Source organism: Equus przewalskii, chromosome X, assembly GCF_037783145.1.
Source record: "Equus przewalskii isolate Varuska chromosome X, EquPr2, whole genome shotgun sequence".
Taxonomy (NCBI): Eukaryota; Metazoa; Chordata; class Mammalia; order Perissodactyla; family Equidae; genus Equus; species Equus przewalskii.
Genome location: NC_091863.1, coordinates 92,865,076 through 92,880,888, shown reverse-complemented (window position 1 = coordinate 92,880,888; position 15,813 = coordinate 92,865,076). Strand labels below are relative to the sequence as shown.

General features: G+C 39.3%; 1 protein-coding gene across 2 annotated transcripts in view; it reads right to left on the bottom strand.

The window, feature by feature from the left end:
- The window catches only part of LUZP4 (leucine zipper protein 4), a 42,592-nt gene extending 28,441 nt beyond the window's left edge, over nt 1-14,151 (bottom strand). The window contains exons 1-3 of one of the 2 annotated variants that reach the window (XM_070604137.1): nt 13,804-14,151; nt 1,510-1,641; nt 248-366 (exon numbers count right to left, since the gene is read on the bottom strand). In XM_070604137.1, coding sequence (XP_070460238.1) covers nt 248-366; nt 1,510-1,641; nt 13,804-13,894 — 342 coding nt within the window. In that variant the 5' untranslated portion in view covers nt 13,895-14,151. Of the gene's footprint in view, nt 1-247; nt 367-1,509; nt 1,642-13,035; nt 13,158-13,803 lie in introns of those variants that run through there. The other variant, XM_070604138.1, reaches the window with a different exon arrangement.
- Between the last annotated feature and the right edge of the window lie 1,662 nt (nt 14,152-15,813).

Sequence of the window (15,813 nt, the reverse complement as noted above, 5' to 3'; positions counted from 1 at the left end):
TGGCATTTTATAAATTCAAAATTTCTAGTGACGATTGAAAATAGCAAAAATTAAATGTTTATTAAAACAGTTACAGGGGAAAAATCAATTAACAATTATTGAACTCAAATTATGTTCAAGGAACCATGGGGGAATACTAAGAAACAATCCCTGCCCTCAACAGAATTTAAAATAATCCTTAATATTAAGAAATATATTAATTAAATTTAGGACTTTTTATATTGGTTAATTCTTGGCATTTATTTACCTGCTTAATTAAAGGCTGCCTGTTTAAAGGGCTTTGTCCAGACTTGAATCCAGAAGATTCTTGGTATGGTTTTTTACCATGATTTCTTTCTTCAATATCATTTCTGAATTCTGAACATTCTTTGAAAAATAATTATTTTCTGTATTTTCAGTCAGTACATTCAACATATCTTTCAGAAGTATTATCTGTGATCTCTTTGTTTTAAAGCTATGCACTGCGTTTTGCAACACTTTTGTTATTTCATTAATCTGATATTGTCCGAGAGTCTCACTGAATTCCAGAACAGTCTTTGCCATACTGTTTCTATTTGCATACCTTAATATGGTAGTTTTCTCTGTATACAATACCTCAAAGTTGCTTTCATACACCACCAAAGTTGGGGCACATTATCTGAAATTAATTGAAAGAATACTCTAATAGAAAAAGGAGAGATGGAGAGAAACTGTCTGCTTTGTATTAATCATGTGAATATTTGCCTCAATCATATGCTTTGCTTTGGGAGTAAAGACAGCTTAAGAAACGATCAAAGAATATGGATCTCCAAAAGGCTCACAAAATTCAATTTTATGTTTAGTTAGAACCATGAGAATGGGCCACCTCACCATTCGTAGTAGCTCTGGCCTTATTAACAACGACTATCACTCCTTTTCTCAGAACCTGCTAAACCACCGAAGGATTCAAACAAGGACTATAGTGAAGCTGAGTAGGTAACTGTCAGGAGCTTAGAGGAACCACAATGGCAAGATGATGCCAACCTGCTGACTAGACTATGGAGATCCTTAATTGTTGAAAAGACTTCTCTACTATGGCAATCTGCAGTGCATTCATATTAAACTATGCACACTGCACTGACCAATGTGATTAGGGATACAAAAAACTTTCTTCATGTTCTTCTGCACTCTCTTTGCCCTCAGCATTCATTTCATCAAAATATAGATGTCATGGTGCCCAGATTATTAACCATGCCTTTAACCTTCCTGTGTTGCCTCCTAAAAGTAGAATTGGACTAATCAGCCAGGCTTGTGAAGAAGTACAAAACATTTCTCATTCTCATCCTGCCCTCCCTTAAGGAAGTAACTCATATAAATTTAAAAAAAAAGTTTTCATTTGTTATGGCATAAATTCTTACCAACTCTGTGTGCCTGTGTTTCCAAGAAAAATAAAACTAGCAACATAATGGAACTTTAGAACACATCCCAAGTTTGCGAATTTACTTACCTAGTTACTCTTTTTACCACATTGCGATTTTTAATATACTTTACCTTTCTCCCGGTGATGCCCAGGAGCATCTGATCGCCCTCTTGAAACTGAGTGCATTTTTCCACAGTTCTGTGTTTCATTCCCTCCTTCTTCAGTGCTTGTATTTCCTATCTTTCTAAGCATTATAATTTCATCTGTATTAGAAAACACATAAAAATGAAGACAATGGAAAAAGCTGAATTACAACAGTGCATCTCAAGTGAATAATCTATATTCTACCTTATCATGTTTCAGGAAATTTTAAAAATTAATAACCCTGAGAAATGATGACACTACAATAATGAAATTTTGAAACCATAACAAAGATCAAACAATACAGACATTTTTGGGTTAGTTTCCTGGAACAACAAAGAGAAAAATTCCTGTTAAATTTATAGTAACGATTTATGCAAAAATAAAATATACTCAAAGTAAAGTAGCTTAAGGGGAAAATCATTTAAATAACTTATTTTACTAAATATTATTTTAGTTTCAGAGAAATACAGAGCAATAGTGTCATCCATGATTAAATGTAAGTAAATGCTAGACAATGAGTTGCATTTATTCTCCTCAAAAGCAAGAAAGGAAACAATGGTGAAGGATATTCACAAGAGATACCAAACAAGCAAGGAACCAAGATCAGTGTGGTAGCAGGAAGCAATCAGACTTGACTTTGTAGTCAGGCATGTTCTTATGCACTTATGTAGAGAGCACTCACATGGCATGATTTGAAGAATGAGAGATAGGTACAACCTACTCCAAAATCTCTCTCATAATATCTGGGATGGAAAGGTTTAAAGGTTGGCTGCTCTGTCAGTGAATGAAAGCTTACTTAGGTCAAGGTATCTTTGGAAGTAAGCACAAGTTAGGCATTTGGAAGGAGCTAGAGATATTAGAAGAAAGATGGGGAGCTGAGAAGGGTCTAAAAGAGGATGCAGTTGAACACCAAAGATTAACCACTCCTTTATTATTTTGCTTGGTACTAGTCCTGCCTCAGGTTTCCAAAAATCTGATTCTGATTTCCTTTGAAATGGCTGGCATCTCCAAAGGCAGGGTAAAGCTCAGCAATCAATTGAGTATCATTTCTTGACAATCCCATTTTAAGCCTTTGTTCTGTCTGCCTCTCGGCAGCCATTGGTTGTAACATCTCCCACAGACATAGTCTTTAATTTTCTGTTCTTTATATTCTTTATGTATTCCCTTTTCTTCTCAATTTTTTCTCTGTTGTTTCCCCCGTATTCTACATTCTGTACAGAGATTTGTACAGATTTTTTTTTCATTACAGTATAAGGGAGTGCACTAACAGAGCATCTTACAAGACACCACAGGAAGAGTTTCTTAATCTCCAACCCCTCCCCCACCATCAGCTCTGAAACAGAGACCCAGTGAGAAGGGTGACTTCCTAAAGAGGGGAGCAAAACTTTGGAGAGGAAAAAGTGAAGAGCAAGCTCCTTCCTGAGCTGGTACCTTTCACAATGATATGGTGGGGTGCTCTGGGACCAGTCTGCGTCTTGTGGCACTCATACACAATTTGCAGTGGCTTTTAATTTTTCCTGTTCTCAGAGTCACCAAAAATAATGGCAAGCTCTATCTTCAAATCACTTAAGGATTAAATAAAATAGAAAATTTATTGAGGCTCATGCAGACCTACAGCCACAGTTGAGAAATATTTATCTAATGCTTTATGACAGGGATGGCTGAATGGATAAACTAAGTAGGTTAATAATAACACCTTTAAATCGAATAGTACTTTAAACTTCACAAAGCACTTCCACATGAAACTGTTGGCACAGTACCTGGCATATATGAGACACTCAGTAAATGAGATAATAAATGCCAGGTCCTGTGCCCCGACCCTTACAGCTGAGCAGAGATTATCCTCACTTTATAAAGAAGGAGACAGCCATAGGAAGATTATGGGACTTACTCAAGGGCACAAAATCAAGATGATAACAAGCTGGGACAGATTCTGAGTCCAAGAGTCTTACCACTACCTTACACATTCTCCTTCAAAAGCTCAGCTATCCCAAGAATTAGGACAGCAGCACCCAGGCTAGTGACCATTCATTTGAATATGGTATTCCTATTAAAATAGCAGTTTCCTTTCGATTCTATTTGAAATTAATTGCACGAAATCAAGTTTAGCATTTAAGTAGTATAACAGCAACCTCTAAGCCAGTATCCAAACACCCACTTTACCCTGTCCTCTTGATTTCTTCATCCTAAGATTTGGTATGCCACCATTATTAGGCACAGCATTTAGTGCTACACAGGAAAGCTATGGCATGGCTTTAAATCCTGTTAGTGGCCTCATTTGCCCAACAGGACTTAAGTCACTTGAACTTTCAATCAAACCACGCTGCAACTCACATAATCCTTTTAAACTCATGAGTGAAATATATAAAATGGCTCCAGAAATACCTAGAGTCCTCTTCCCCCATAATCAAATCCTTCTTGGCTTATTTTTTAGCTTACACATAACAGTATAAAGACTTCAATCTTAGTGTCATCTTGACAGTGCCACATTAATCCCACAGGATTTTTTTTAATCCTTTCCTTTTGAACATATTACTGATTGGAAGCATTTTCCCATCTCGCTCTAACCCAATCCAAATATCATGTACCTCCCTAGTACTATGAATGAACAAAGATGAGCCAAAGAATAGCAAATAGCGGTAGTATTACAGAAAGCAAAATGTTGTACGTTCCATACAAGATGAGCTTTTTATAAAAATGTCATTCCCGGGGCCTGCCCCGTGGCCAAGTGGTTAAGTTCGCGTGCTCTGCTTCGGCGGCCCGGGGTTTCAGCGGTTTGAATCCTGTGTGCGGACATGGCACTGCTCATCAGGCCACGCTGAGGTGGCATCCCACGTGCCACAACTGGAAGGACCCACAACTAAAAAAATACACAACTATGTACCAGGGGGCTCTGGGGAGAAAAAGGAAAAATAAAATCTTTAAAAAAAAATGTCATTCCCAAATAGGCTTTACAGAGATTGACTGTCATAGTTCACATTCAACAAATGGGTATAAGTCTCATATCTGCTACCTAGCCAACAGCACCAAGATATTTGGACTCACGGTAATTGTTCTAGAAGAGAAGGCAGAAATATACTCCGGTATCCAAGCAAATCTACAATAAAGAAACTCTCTGGGTCAACAATACATTATTTTCCCACTTATTTAGCCTTTCTCTGAGGTTGTTCATTACCCTAGACTACAAAGATTTTGTTATGGTGTTGACATTTAAGTTTTCTTGAAAATGGTTGCTGCTTTCACCCAATTTAGACTCATAAGGGATAGTACTGGCTTCTCTAAAATATCAGCAGCCCTGTATTAAGGGTTCAGATTTAATGACGACACTTTCAACTGCTATATAAAATTCATTTAACTAACAGGAAATTCAATTTTCTCCTTGGTGTTTTTCCATTTTTGTTATGTTTATCCCACAACTGAATTTCACGTCAAAGAGATCACTAGTGCAAGGGAAGATAAGCACACCAAAGTGGAGTGCAGAGAAACAAGGTACAGCAGACAGCAGGAATTTGTCCTGACGGCCTGTAACACACGTAAATGAAATTGTTTAAAAGATGAAAAGGATGTCATGGGTACATTTTAGACTTGAAAGTGATCACTCACCCATTTGTTTCATTTAAACTGTCTCCTAAATCAGCTTTCCTGAAATACGACTAAAATATAGCATTAACTAAAATGTAAAGGTAGAAAGAGGCCTAGAATCACCTTAAATCTGGAATGGAATCATGAAGCAGGAAAGCACCAATCCCTCATTTTACAAATGAGGAAACTAAGGCCCGGAGGAAGTCATACACCCAAGGTTAGCTAATGGCAGAACTGGGATTAAAACATAAATCTCCTGAACATGAAGAGTTTTGAAAGTCATGCTAAGATTATCAAATGCTATTCTATGGTCAGTGGTTTTCTCCCCCGGCTGTGCATCAGAATTACCTGGGGAGATTTATTTTAAAATACAGAAACCCTATCCAAGTTTATGACTCAGTAAGACTGGAGAGGGACTCAAGTATTTGTGTTTTTTCAGAAGTCCTCCAAGTAACTCTGATGGTTAGCCAAAATTGCAAAGAACTGTTCTGAGCAATGGAGAATCTTCAAAGAGCACAGGAGTGAGATTATGAAACCGATGGTTTGGGAAAATCTCAATTTGTGATTGCAGAATAGAGTGAGACTACAAAAAGAAAGACTAGTTATTTTGGGGTAAGCAGAGGGATTGCAATATTCCAAGCATGAAGACAGAAAAGGTTACACTAGGGTGGTATCAGGGAAAAAGTACAAGAAGAACAAGAAGTCCTCTCCCTATCCACCTCAGATCGAATGGAAACATTGACTGCAGGGGCCTCCGCAGCCTCATTCTCTTCTACTCATCCCCTTGCAAGCACAAAGCTCTTACCCCAGAACTCACAGTATTCTCACCGAACCACCAGTTATCAAAGACCTCCCCAGGTCACCAAAGAAATGAGGCCAAATTGAGGAGGAGGAGGAACCCACAGAGAGATGTTCTTAAACTATAGCAGGGGAGACGACTTCCTAGAATTCTCAGTTTGACCCTGAAATATATTATTGTATAAAATATTATTATAAATGGTTGTTGCAATCCAAATATCAGTGCACCAAATAGACTTGTGCATTGCCCTAGAAACCCATTTACCCTTTATATTGTTTCTACAGAGGAAATTCTTTATGCATCCAACAGCTGGCATACAAATGAGGTATTGGAACACAGCAACACATTTGCCAGCTGGGACTTGCCTGTATGTGATTACGTATCAACCGAATAACATAGAAACTAAAAGCTCCAGAACTGCAGAGAGAAGACAGACTACTGTGTACTGGAACAGCTACAAAATCCTTGTGGCAAAGGTGGGTAAGACTGATTGCACTTGAATGAGGGGAAAGATCTGGGCACTCCAAGAAAGAGAAACAACATGAGAAAAGACTTGGAGCAGGAATTAATACGGTATTTTCAGGAAGAGGATCAATTTGGCTAGAATGGAAGATTAGTGCCGGAGAGTTACGGGGGAAAGGTTAGATGGATAAGGTAGATGATAAAAAGCCTTGAGTGTCAGGAGCTAAGACACAAGTAATGAGGATTATGGACGGGGGTGAGGGGAGAATCCCACGCTATCTCCAGCACAGTGCCATGTCAATCTACCAGGTAACAAGCACTCACTGAGAGGATTCTACGTGCTTCGCAATATGCTAGGTATCACATGAAATCAGGAAATTGATCAGTGCTTTTTAAATAATGGGGAATTTACATTATCACTGCATACCTATTTGAGAGGAAACTATCTTTTGAAAGGAAACTACCATCTTTTCTGTTATCTAACAATTTTCATTTCATTTGGTTATCTTTAGAAACTAAGTCCTCATTTTAGAAGGAACGTGTTTTAGCAAAAACTGTAAAGATGCCTAGACCACAAAAGGAGGATAGTCAAAGAAAACATGAATGATGAGTTCATTTAATATAACACTCAATCTTTAAAAGCAACTACGTTTGTCATTTTCCAAATCAACTTCTGCATGCCTCTCAATAAAGTAAAAAAGCTTTGTATGATACAGGTCTTTTATCTCACCTCTGGCCAAATGTTGACTATTCCATTTCTCTTTGCCCTTAAAACCTGATATGGTGCCACCTCAGGAGAAGCCTGTACGGCACAGCACTTATCTAAACTAATGTAGGGTTCAGACATCAGTATTTAAAATACCAACTGTGATGAAAGTCAAGAGTGTAGGAAATTTTAATCTTGAAGGTTCTTCAGATTCAAAAGAGAGAAAAGAAGTATGCTTCAGTTATATAATCTTGAACATCCATGCTATGCTAGATTTTCCAGAAATAAACTTAGAATTTGGGACTTAATAAATATTTCATATTAAATTCATAAATATTCAAATTGAAATATAATTGAAAAAATGGCATTAGGGAAAGATATCTATTCCTCCAACATGAAAATGTACCACGAGACTCAAAAAGGATCTCAGGTATGGCCTAAGTCAAAGTATCAAGGAATTTAGCAATGACATTCCTTTACTTCTTTTTATAAGTGGTTTACCTATTTGACTGTTCGGTAACAAGACAGTCTCTATAGTCCCTTCCAGCTCTAAAATTCTATTAATAAGATTAGAAAATTTAAGAAAAAAACTCTGTAGTGTAAGAAATATTTGTGCTTCATAGAAATTCTCTTAGATACACAGTGAATGTTTAATAAATAATTGAACTGAATTGGCATTTAATAGTTATTAACACTAAAAAATTTTCTCATGTGAATGCATGTGGCCCGTGAAAAGTACTTCATTTCTCTATTTTGTGTTTTTTTTTCCTGTAAGTATACAGCTGTAGGTTAAGTAGGTCAGGATTAACAGATGGTTTCAAAGCAGAAAACAACCCTAAGAAAGACCAGAGGTCTCGATTTTTCAAACACAATGGTTATTTACAAACTTATTTAAAAACTTAATTACTTCTTTAAAGTTTCAATTATTTACACCCTTGGAACGTGTTGCAGGGTTTTTTTTAAGTGAAGTCATACACAGTTTTCACCCCTGGACTTTGTAATTCCAGAGACCACCATTTGATTTGTTGCATTGCAATGGAATTGTACAATAATACATACAGCTAGCAATCAGAGATCTCATTTGCTATGGTTTAGAGATGAAATCCAACTGCTGCTCAGCCTCTCTAAAGGGAAGAGAAAAATGCTTTTGAATCTGGGTAAGATGTGGAAGGACTCTTTCAACATAGTCTATGAGGTTATGAAGAAGGCGTTCTTAATATAACAATCAACCTGTTCCCAGATTCTCATGTCCTTTTTCCTTAGTTCTCAGGATATATCATCACAGAGACAAGCTGCTTTGCTCACGCTGCTCTCTGTAATGATATTCGCCACTGAATCCATCTGGAGAACACTTAGGAGAATCATTTGGTCCAGGCCTCACCAAAGAACCTCAAATTTGAATTCTTAACCTAAGTAAGATATACTTAGTTTCAGAAAATATAGTGTCGGAATTGAAGAAAGACAACATTCCTCATGCAGTTTAAAATAGATCACTCTGCTTGAGGTACCATACGAATAATTACATTTTTATATAAACTATATGATTAATTTTCTTGTGAAAAGCATGATTATATTGCCTTATATTTTAAAATGTGTTGAAATGCATTTTATTACTTAGAAATATTTAAAACACACTCCAACTTTTGAAAACACTGTTTTGTCATTTTTTAAATACATAAAATAGGGGCCGGCCCAGTGGCACAGTGGTTAAGTGCGCACATTCCGCTTTGGTGGCCTGGGGTTCACCAGTTCGGATCCCGGGTGCGGCCATGGCACCTCTTGGCACACCATGCTGTGGTAGGCATCCCACATATAAAGTAGAGGAAGATGGGCATAGATGTTAGCTCAGGGACAGTCTTCCTCAGCAAAAAGAGGAGGATTGGCAGCAGATGTTAGCTCAGGGCTAATCTTCCTCAAAAAGAAAAAAACATAAAATAGTAGAAACCTCAGAAAATATGACTTAGGTTCCTCTCAATTTCTGAGAGGCTCTCACCACACACACTTCCAGAACACTTAAAACGACATATAATTGCACGTATTTTTTTCTCTGAGAAAGATTCGGCCAGAGATAACATGTGTTGCCAATCCTCCTCTTTTTACTTGAGGAAGATTCGCCCTAGCTAACATCTGTAATTGCACGTACTTACTAGCTACCTCTCCAACTAGATTATGAGCTACTTTAGGAGAGGCTGTTGTCTGTTTATCAGCATACTAAGTGCCTAGCACAGTGCTTAATGCAGAGTGGATGCTTTATAAATATTTACGGCTCTATGAACCAATACATCTAGCAAGCAGAAAGGGTTCCTGTCTTTCAAAGTACAGAACTTTTGCCTCAGTCTCCTTTACATAGAAGTGATGAACAGGGAAGTGCAGTTCCCATTAAGTTTTTGCTGTTGCCAGTTCCAATTTTGGGCTTATTTTTGCCTTTTATTTCTAAAAAAAAGAAGATACTACCTTTTGGGAATGTTTACTAAGGATAAGAAGAAAAAATAAATTTGTAGAGCCTTTTCCTGTTTTAGTACATCTTATTACAATGCAAGTAATATCCTTGCATTCGATGTAAATATTTATATAATATAAAAGTATGTAAATAATATAAAATTATGTGTAATATATAAATAATATAAAATTGCTTTTCTAATGCATATGTGTTGTTATCCAAAGACAAAGATGTGTATTATTAAAAATATTATTTTCGCTTTAATAAAAACATGGAGAAATTTATTGGAAAAGTATGGGTTTTTCATCAACTCATAGAAACAACACGTATTTGCTCTTTATGATGTGTTTTTCTTGGCTTCAAACTGCAAGAGCCTTTAAGGACTTATTGAAAGTTTCGCCTGTTCCTCCTGAAAAGATCCAAACCTGGACTCTCATTTGTCTGAAATGGTATAAACATGGATAGGGAGAACCAACGTTTAAGAGCATGAAACAGTGACCTCCTAAGATCTTTGCAACTCTATGATTACCAGATTTTACTCTCACGTACAACCTCCTACTAACTTACCACATTCAATTCAACATCTTTCCTCAGCCTTTCTACTATGATTTGAGCCAGTCTTTTCCAAACCAGACTCTCCAATATCCTCCTAGCTGTAATCATCTACTTAAATGACAGTGCCTCCGAAATCCCTTGAATCTGCTATTGTCCAAGTTTCACCAAACAACCACGCCCCTCAGTCTCCGGAGCTTGACATTACCTACTGTTTAAACCCCGCCTTTCCACCGGATGCCTTTTCATCTCTGGCAAGTCTGCTACATCTCTAAAGTTCGATAGCCACATCCAGAGCGAGAGGAGATGTCGACTCCAACTTGCCAAATTGCTAGCTTCCCAAAAGTGAAGCTTTAGGCCCACTTTCTTTTTTAATAGAATAACTTTATTTTTTAATTTTTTTTTAAGATTTTTTTCCCCTTTTTCTCCCCAAAGCCCCCTGGTACACAGTTGTGTATTTTTAGTTGTGGGTCCTTCTAGTTGTGGCATGTGGGACGCTGCCTCAGCATGGCCAGATGAGCAGTGCCATGTCCACGCCCAGGATCCGAACCGGTGAAACCCTGGGCTGCTGCAGCGGAGCATGCGAACCTAACCACTAAGCCACCGGGCCAGCCCCCAGGCCCACTTTCTGAAGGACGTATGGCAAACATTTACTCAACTTTTTCCATGTCGGGCATGGTACTTTGTGCACATTATCTGCATTATCTCATGCAATCCTCAACAACTCTATGAGGCAGATACTACTCAACTGAGGAAACTCAGGCTCCAAAAGGTAAAGCAACCTGCACAAGGTCACACAACCACTAAATTTTTGGGACCAGGCCACTCTGCAACTGTGGCCCCTATTTCTCTGAATTTTGAGAGAAACTGATTGCTTTAGCTCTTTATCAGTTTACATATATATATATATATATACTTTTTTTTTTCCTGAGCAAGATTAGCCCTGAGCTAACTACTGCCAATCCTCCTCTTTTTGCTGAGGAAGCCTGGCCCTGAGCTAACATCCGTGCCCATCTTCCTCTACTTTATATGTGGGACTCCTACCACAGCATGGCTTTTGCCAAGCCATGCCATGTCCACACCCAGGATCCGAACCAACGAACCCTGGGCCGCCGAAGCGGAATGTGCAAACCCAATCACTGTGCCACCAGACCGGCCCCTATCAGTTTATATTTTTACCTCTATAAGCACCTGCTAAAAAAAACACCGATCAGTGAAATCCACACAAAGAAAAGTGCAGGAAGCATTAGGTTTTACCTCTGTGCTATAAATTCCCCTCAGTTCTGGGATTATCCCCTATTCAGGGTCCCAGTAACAGGGCAGGACCTAGAGTAAGGCAGGTGAGCTATGCACCACAGGCATAAAATTTAAGGAGGCTCCAAAAAACTCAGTATTCGAGATAAAAACAATATTTAACATAATATTTTCAAAAATAAAAATCAATGCAAGAAAAATCCCTGAAGAACAGAATATCACCAACAAAAACGGATGAGATCAGACCCTGTACTTGTACAACCTTGCCTCACTTGCCTCACTCTAATTCCTTTATTTATGAAAAAAATTATTTACAAAAACAGGCGACCAGCCAGAAGGCTGTAGTTTATCCATTTGATTTTTAAAACTATTTCAGTAAAATTTTATTTATGGTCATTACGTGAATTTTTGGTGCCTCCTGAAATTTTGCATCCTTGGCAAGTGCCTCACCACAGTGCCAGCCCTGTCCAGCAACCAAATATTATTTTTTAAAAGTCATTTTTGGGGGGCCCAGCCTGGTGGCACATCGGTTAAGTTCACACATTCCGCTTCTCAGCGGCCCGGGGTTCACCAGTTCAGATCCAGGATGAGGACATGGCACCACTTGGCAAGCCATGCTGTGGCAGGCATCCCACATAGAAAGTAGAGGAAGATGGGCACAGATATTAACTCAGGGCCAGTCTTCCTTGGCAAAAAGAGGAGGATTGGCAGTAGTTAGCTCAGGGCTAATCTTCCTCAAAAAGAAAAAAGTCATTTTAATGCCACAAAATATTTTGGAACTCATGTTGAAACTGGGGGTGGGAGGTAAGCAACAGTCTGGAATCCACAAGGACTACGTCTTAGAAAAGTAAAGCCTACAGATACTAGTCATGAAATAGATTGTTAAAAACACCTTAAAAAACAAAAACAAAAGCAAGAAAATGTCTTAGGTACTATTCACAGCCATTCCCCCTCCAAGGTATGGGGGGAGGGTAGGTAACTTCCTCAACCTCATAAAAGGCATCTGTAAAAAACCGACAACTAAAATGACGATTAATGGTGAAAGACTGAAAGCTTTTCCCCTAAGATTAAGATAAGGATGCCCACTCTCACCACATCTATTTAACATTTCACTGGAAATTCTAGCCAGGGCAATTAGTCAAGAAAAAGAAATAAAAGGCAACCAGATTTGAAACAAAGAAGTAAAACTATCTCCATTCTCGGATGCCATAATCTTGTATACGGAAAATCCTAAGGATGCACACACACAAATTAGAGCTAACAAACAAGTTAAACAAGGTTCCAGGATACAAGATCCATACCCCAAAATAAGTTATATTTCTATACACTAGCAATGAACTATTTAAAAATGAAGTTAGGAAAGCAATTCCACCAAGAAGACCATTCAATAGGGGAAAGAACAGTTTTTTCAACAAATGATTTGAAACAACTGGATATCCACATGCGAAAGAACGAAGTTGGATCCTACCTCACACCATATGCAAAAAATTAACTCAAAATGGATCAAAGATGTAAGTGTAAAAGCTGAAACTAGAAAACTCTTAAAAAGAAACATAGGAGTAAACATAATTTCTCAGCTATGATACCAAAGCATAAATAATAAAAGAGAAAAATTAATTGTACTTCATCAAAATTTAAAACTTTTGTGCTTCAAAGGACACTATCAAGAAAGTGAAAAGACAATCCACAAGATAGGGGAAAATATTTGTAAATCATACCTGAGAAGAGTCTAGTATCCACAATATATAAAGAACTCTGACAACTCAAGAATAAAAAGACAAAGAATGCCCTTTCATTTCAAGTCTACCCTCCCCACTCTGCTTCTTCCCCCCTCATTTGTGAAACCCACCCTCGCTCCTCCCCTTCCTCTCCCCTCCCCCTCCGCATTTCCAGAGTGGTCGGTCACGTCAGAAGTCTGAGGTAAAAGACCAGAGGGCGCCAGCGGAGAGAAAAGTAGTCCAGCGTGAATCAGCGCCAACCAACAAGCAAGCAAGCAAATCCGCCACCCCTTTGCCCGGTGTTGCTGCCGACTACCACTCCTGCCAACCAGCCCTAAGGCTTGCTCCTCCTGCCCCCGGAACTTGCAGACTGTGAAGAGGGAATGTGGCCGATGGCGGAGCTTTTGGTCCCCTGTGTGTGAGGGGGGCAGGTAGCTTGGCATCATTCCTCAGGAGAGTAAAATCTATGGCGATAGCCGGATTTTTACTTCCCCCTCCTGCCCCCTTCCAGCAATCCTTACTCCCCACTCAATTTCTGTCAGTTTCGGCCAGTTTCCCACCTAAGAAGCACAGGAGACTGGGAGCAGAGAGGAGAGCCGGGGCCCGGACAGGGCTTCATCCCGCTGGGGCGGCACAGAGCGAGAGGGGAGCCACCCGCCCAGGGCCGTGTCCCTCACAGTGTCCTTTCGAGCCTGCCCAATGCCGAGCTCTCCCGCTCAAAGCCAGCCCGCCCACACGGGTGGGGATAGGGATCCGGGATCTACATACCTAGAGACATATCTAGAAAGGCCATGTTTCCCCTACTTTTAGGGTCTGTCAGCATCCTTCCAGGAAACGTTACGTTGGAAGGCGAAGCCATCTCAGCTTCACCTCACTGCTGCACCACAGCCGAGCGAAGCTCTTATGTAGCCTCTCACTGCTCCCTGGGGTGCCGGCTAAACTCGTCCTCCAATCACAGGCTTTCCCTTCGCTGTTGCTAAGGCCTAAGGGGTGGAGCTTGGCATATACCCCTTCCCATGTCTCCTAGAAGGAACCTGGCTCACAGAAAAAAAAAAAAAAAGACCCGCCCATTTCTTTCCCGCTTTTTCTAAAGACCGTCTCTTCTCCTGTGCATCCGTCTCTCAGTCAGCCGCAACTTTTACTCTCGTAACTTTTTGACCCTTGCCTTTCATAGCTCTTAGAAGAACGCATTTCTCTTCTTTGCTGTTGGCATTCCTGGCGAAAAAACCTTACGTTCTTCATGTGATGCACTAGTTCTCTGCTTCTCTCACATTTGCAGAGCTACCACAAATCTAGCAGTTAGTTTAAATAAGATAGAAAAAAAAATACTCTAAACTCTTCGCATAAAAGTACTTCCAGGGGGTTGGCTGAGGGGGCTGACTGCGTGATTAAGTTCGCGCCCTTCGCTTTGGCGGTCCAGGGTTTTGCTGGTTCGGATCCTGGGGCAGACACGGCACTGCTGATCGAGCCATGCTGAGGCGGAGTCCCACATGCCACAACTAAAAGGACCCACAACTAAAAAATACACAACTATGTACCGGGGGGCTTTGGGAGAAAAAGGAAAAATAAAATCTTTTTTTTTAAAAAAAAGGTCCTTCCGTAATCTAATCTCTGATGATCTCTTCAGACCTACCTTTCAGTACCCCACCACATGGAATGACTTGAACTTTCCAGAGTGTGCTGGTAGTGCTGCTTCCTCTGCCAGAAAATACCCTTCTCACCTCTATAGTTATTCCCTGATTTTTCAAGTCTTAAATGACTTTTTCTTTATCCCTTAGGTGGATTTGCGCCATTAAGCCTCACAGATATTTTGTAGATACCGGTATCCCAGAGCCTAACACAGAAAGGAGCTCAGTATTTGTCGACGGACTCAATTATAGCACTTAAATTAATATTTTGCGTGTATTTATTGTCTTCAGACAACTGTATATGCCTTGTGAAAAAGGTTTATTTATCAATCTTTAGGTCCCTAGTTCCAAGTAATGACTTAAATACAACAAATAATAAAATATTTTACATTTTAAAATCTCTTCAGACATTTATTTTGTGATTTCCCTAACAACTTGAACAAATTTTCAGCTCTTAAAATTTATTAATTTGATTTTTATTTCCTCTGAAGAACCGGTGACACACAGGATTCCTCTAACATTTAAAAATAGCATCTACTGAAGCGTATATTTAGATGATAAGAGGAACAATTACTTTTTTTTTAAGAGATGTCATGGACACAGCTTTAGGGAAGTCATCAAAAAGTATGTGGCATTGTAAGCCTGTGGATGCAATAAATATTTGTGAAGGAATAAATGTAAAGTCATTGGGACTAAACACCTCTCTCTCTCCCTCCCTCTCTCATTCTTCTCTTTCTTTCAATTCTTTCTTTTTCTCTGAATATCAGCTCTCGTTGTTTATTTGTGTACAGAGGTTAAATGTGGTCATTCCTTCTCTACCCTATTTTGTCATAGTTCAAACACTGACTACTGAATGGCCCAGAATCTGGTTGTCCCAGCTTAGGTGAGGGCATCTACTTTTTGACCAATTAACTGTGGCCAGGATCATACATAAAAACACAGCTGCAAGAACCCATTATTTGTGTGTGTGTGTGTGTGTGTGTGTGTGTGTGTGTATAAGGGGAAGTTGTCAGAAGGGGATGTTGTGGGTTTCACAGATGTCTCAAGAAGTAATAAGTATGTTGCTAATGTAGTTGCTAACCTGGCACAAGAGTAGTACATGTGAAAACAACAGGCGGTTTTGATGACTAGTTGTTCACAGGAATCAGCA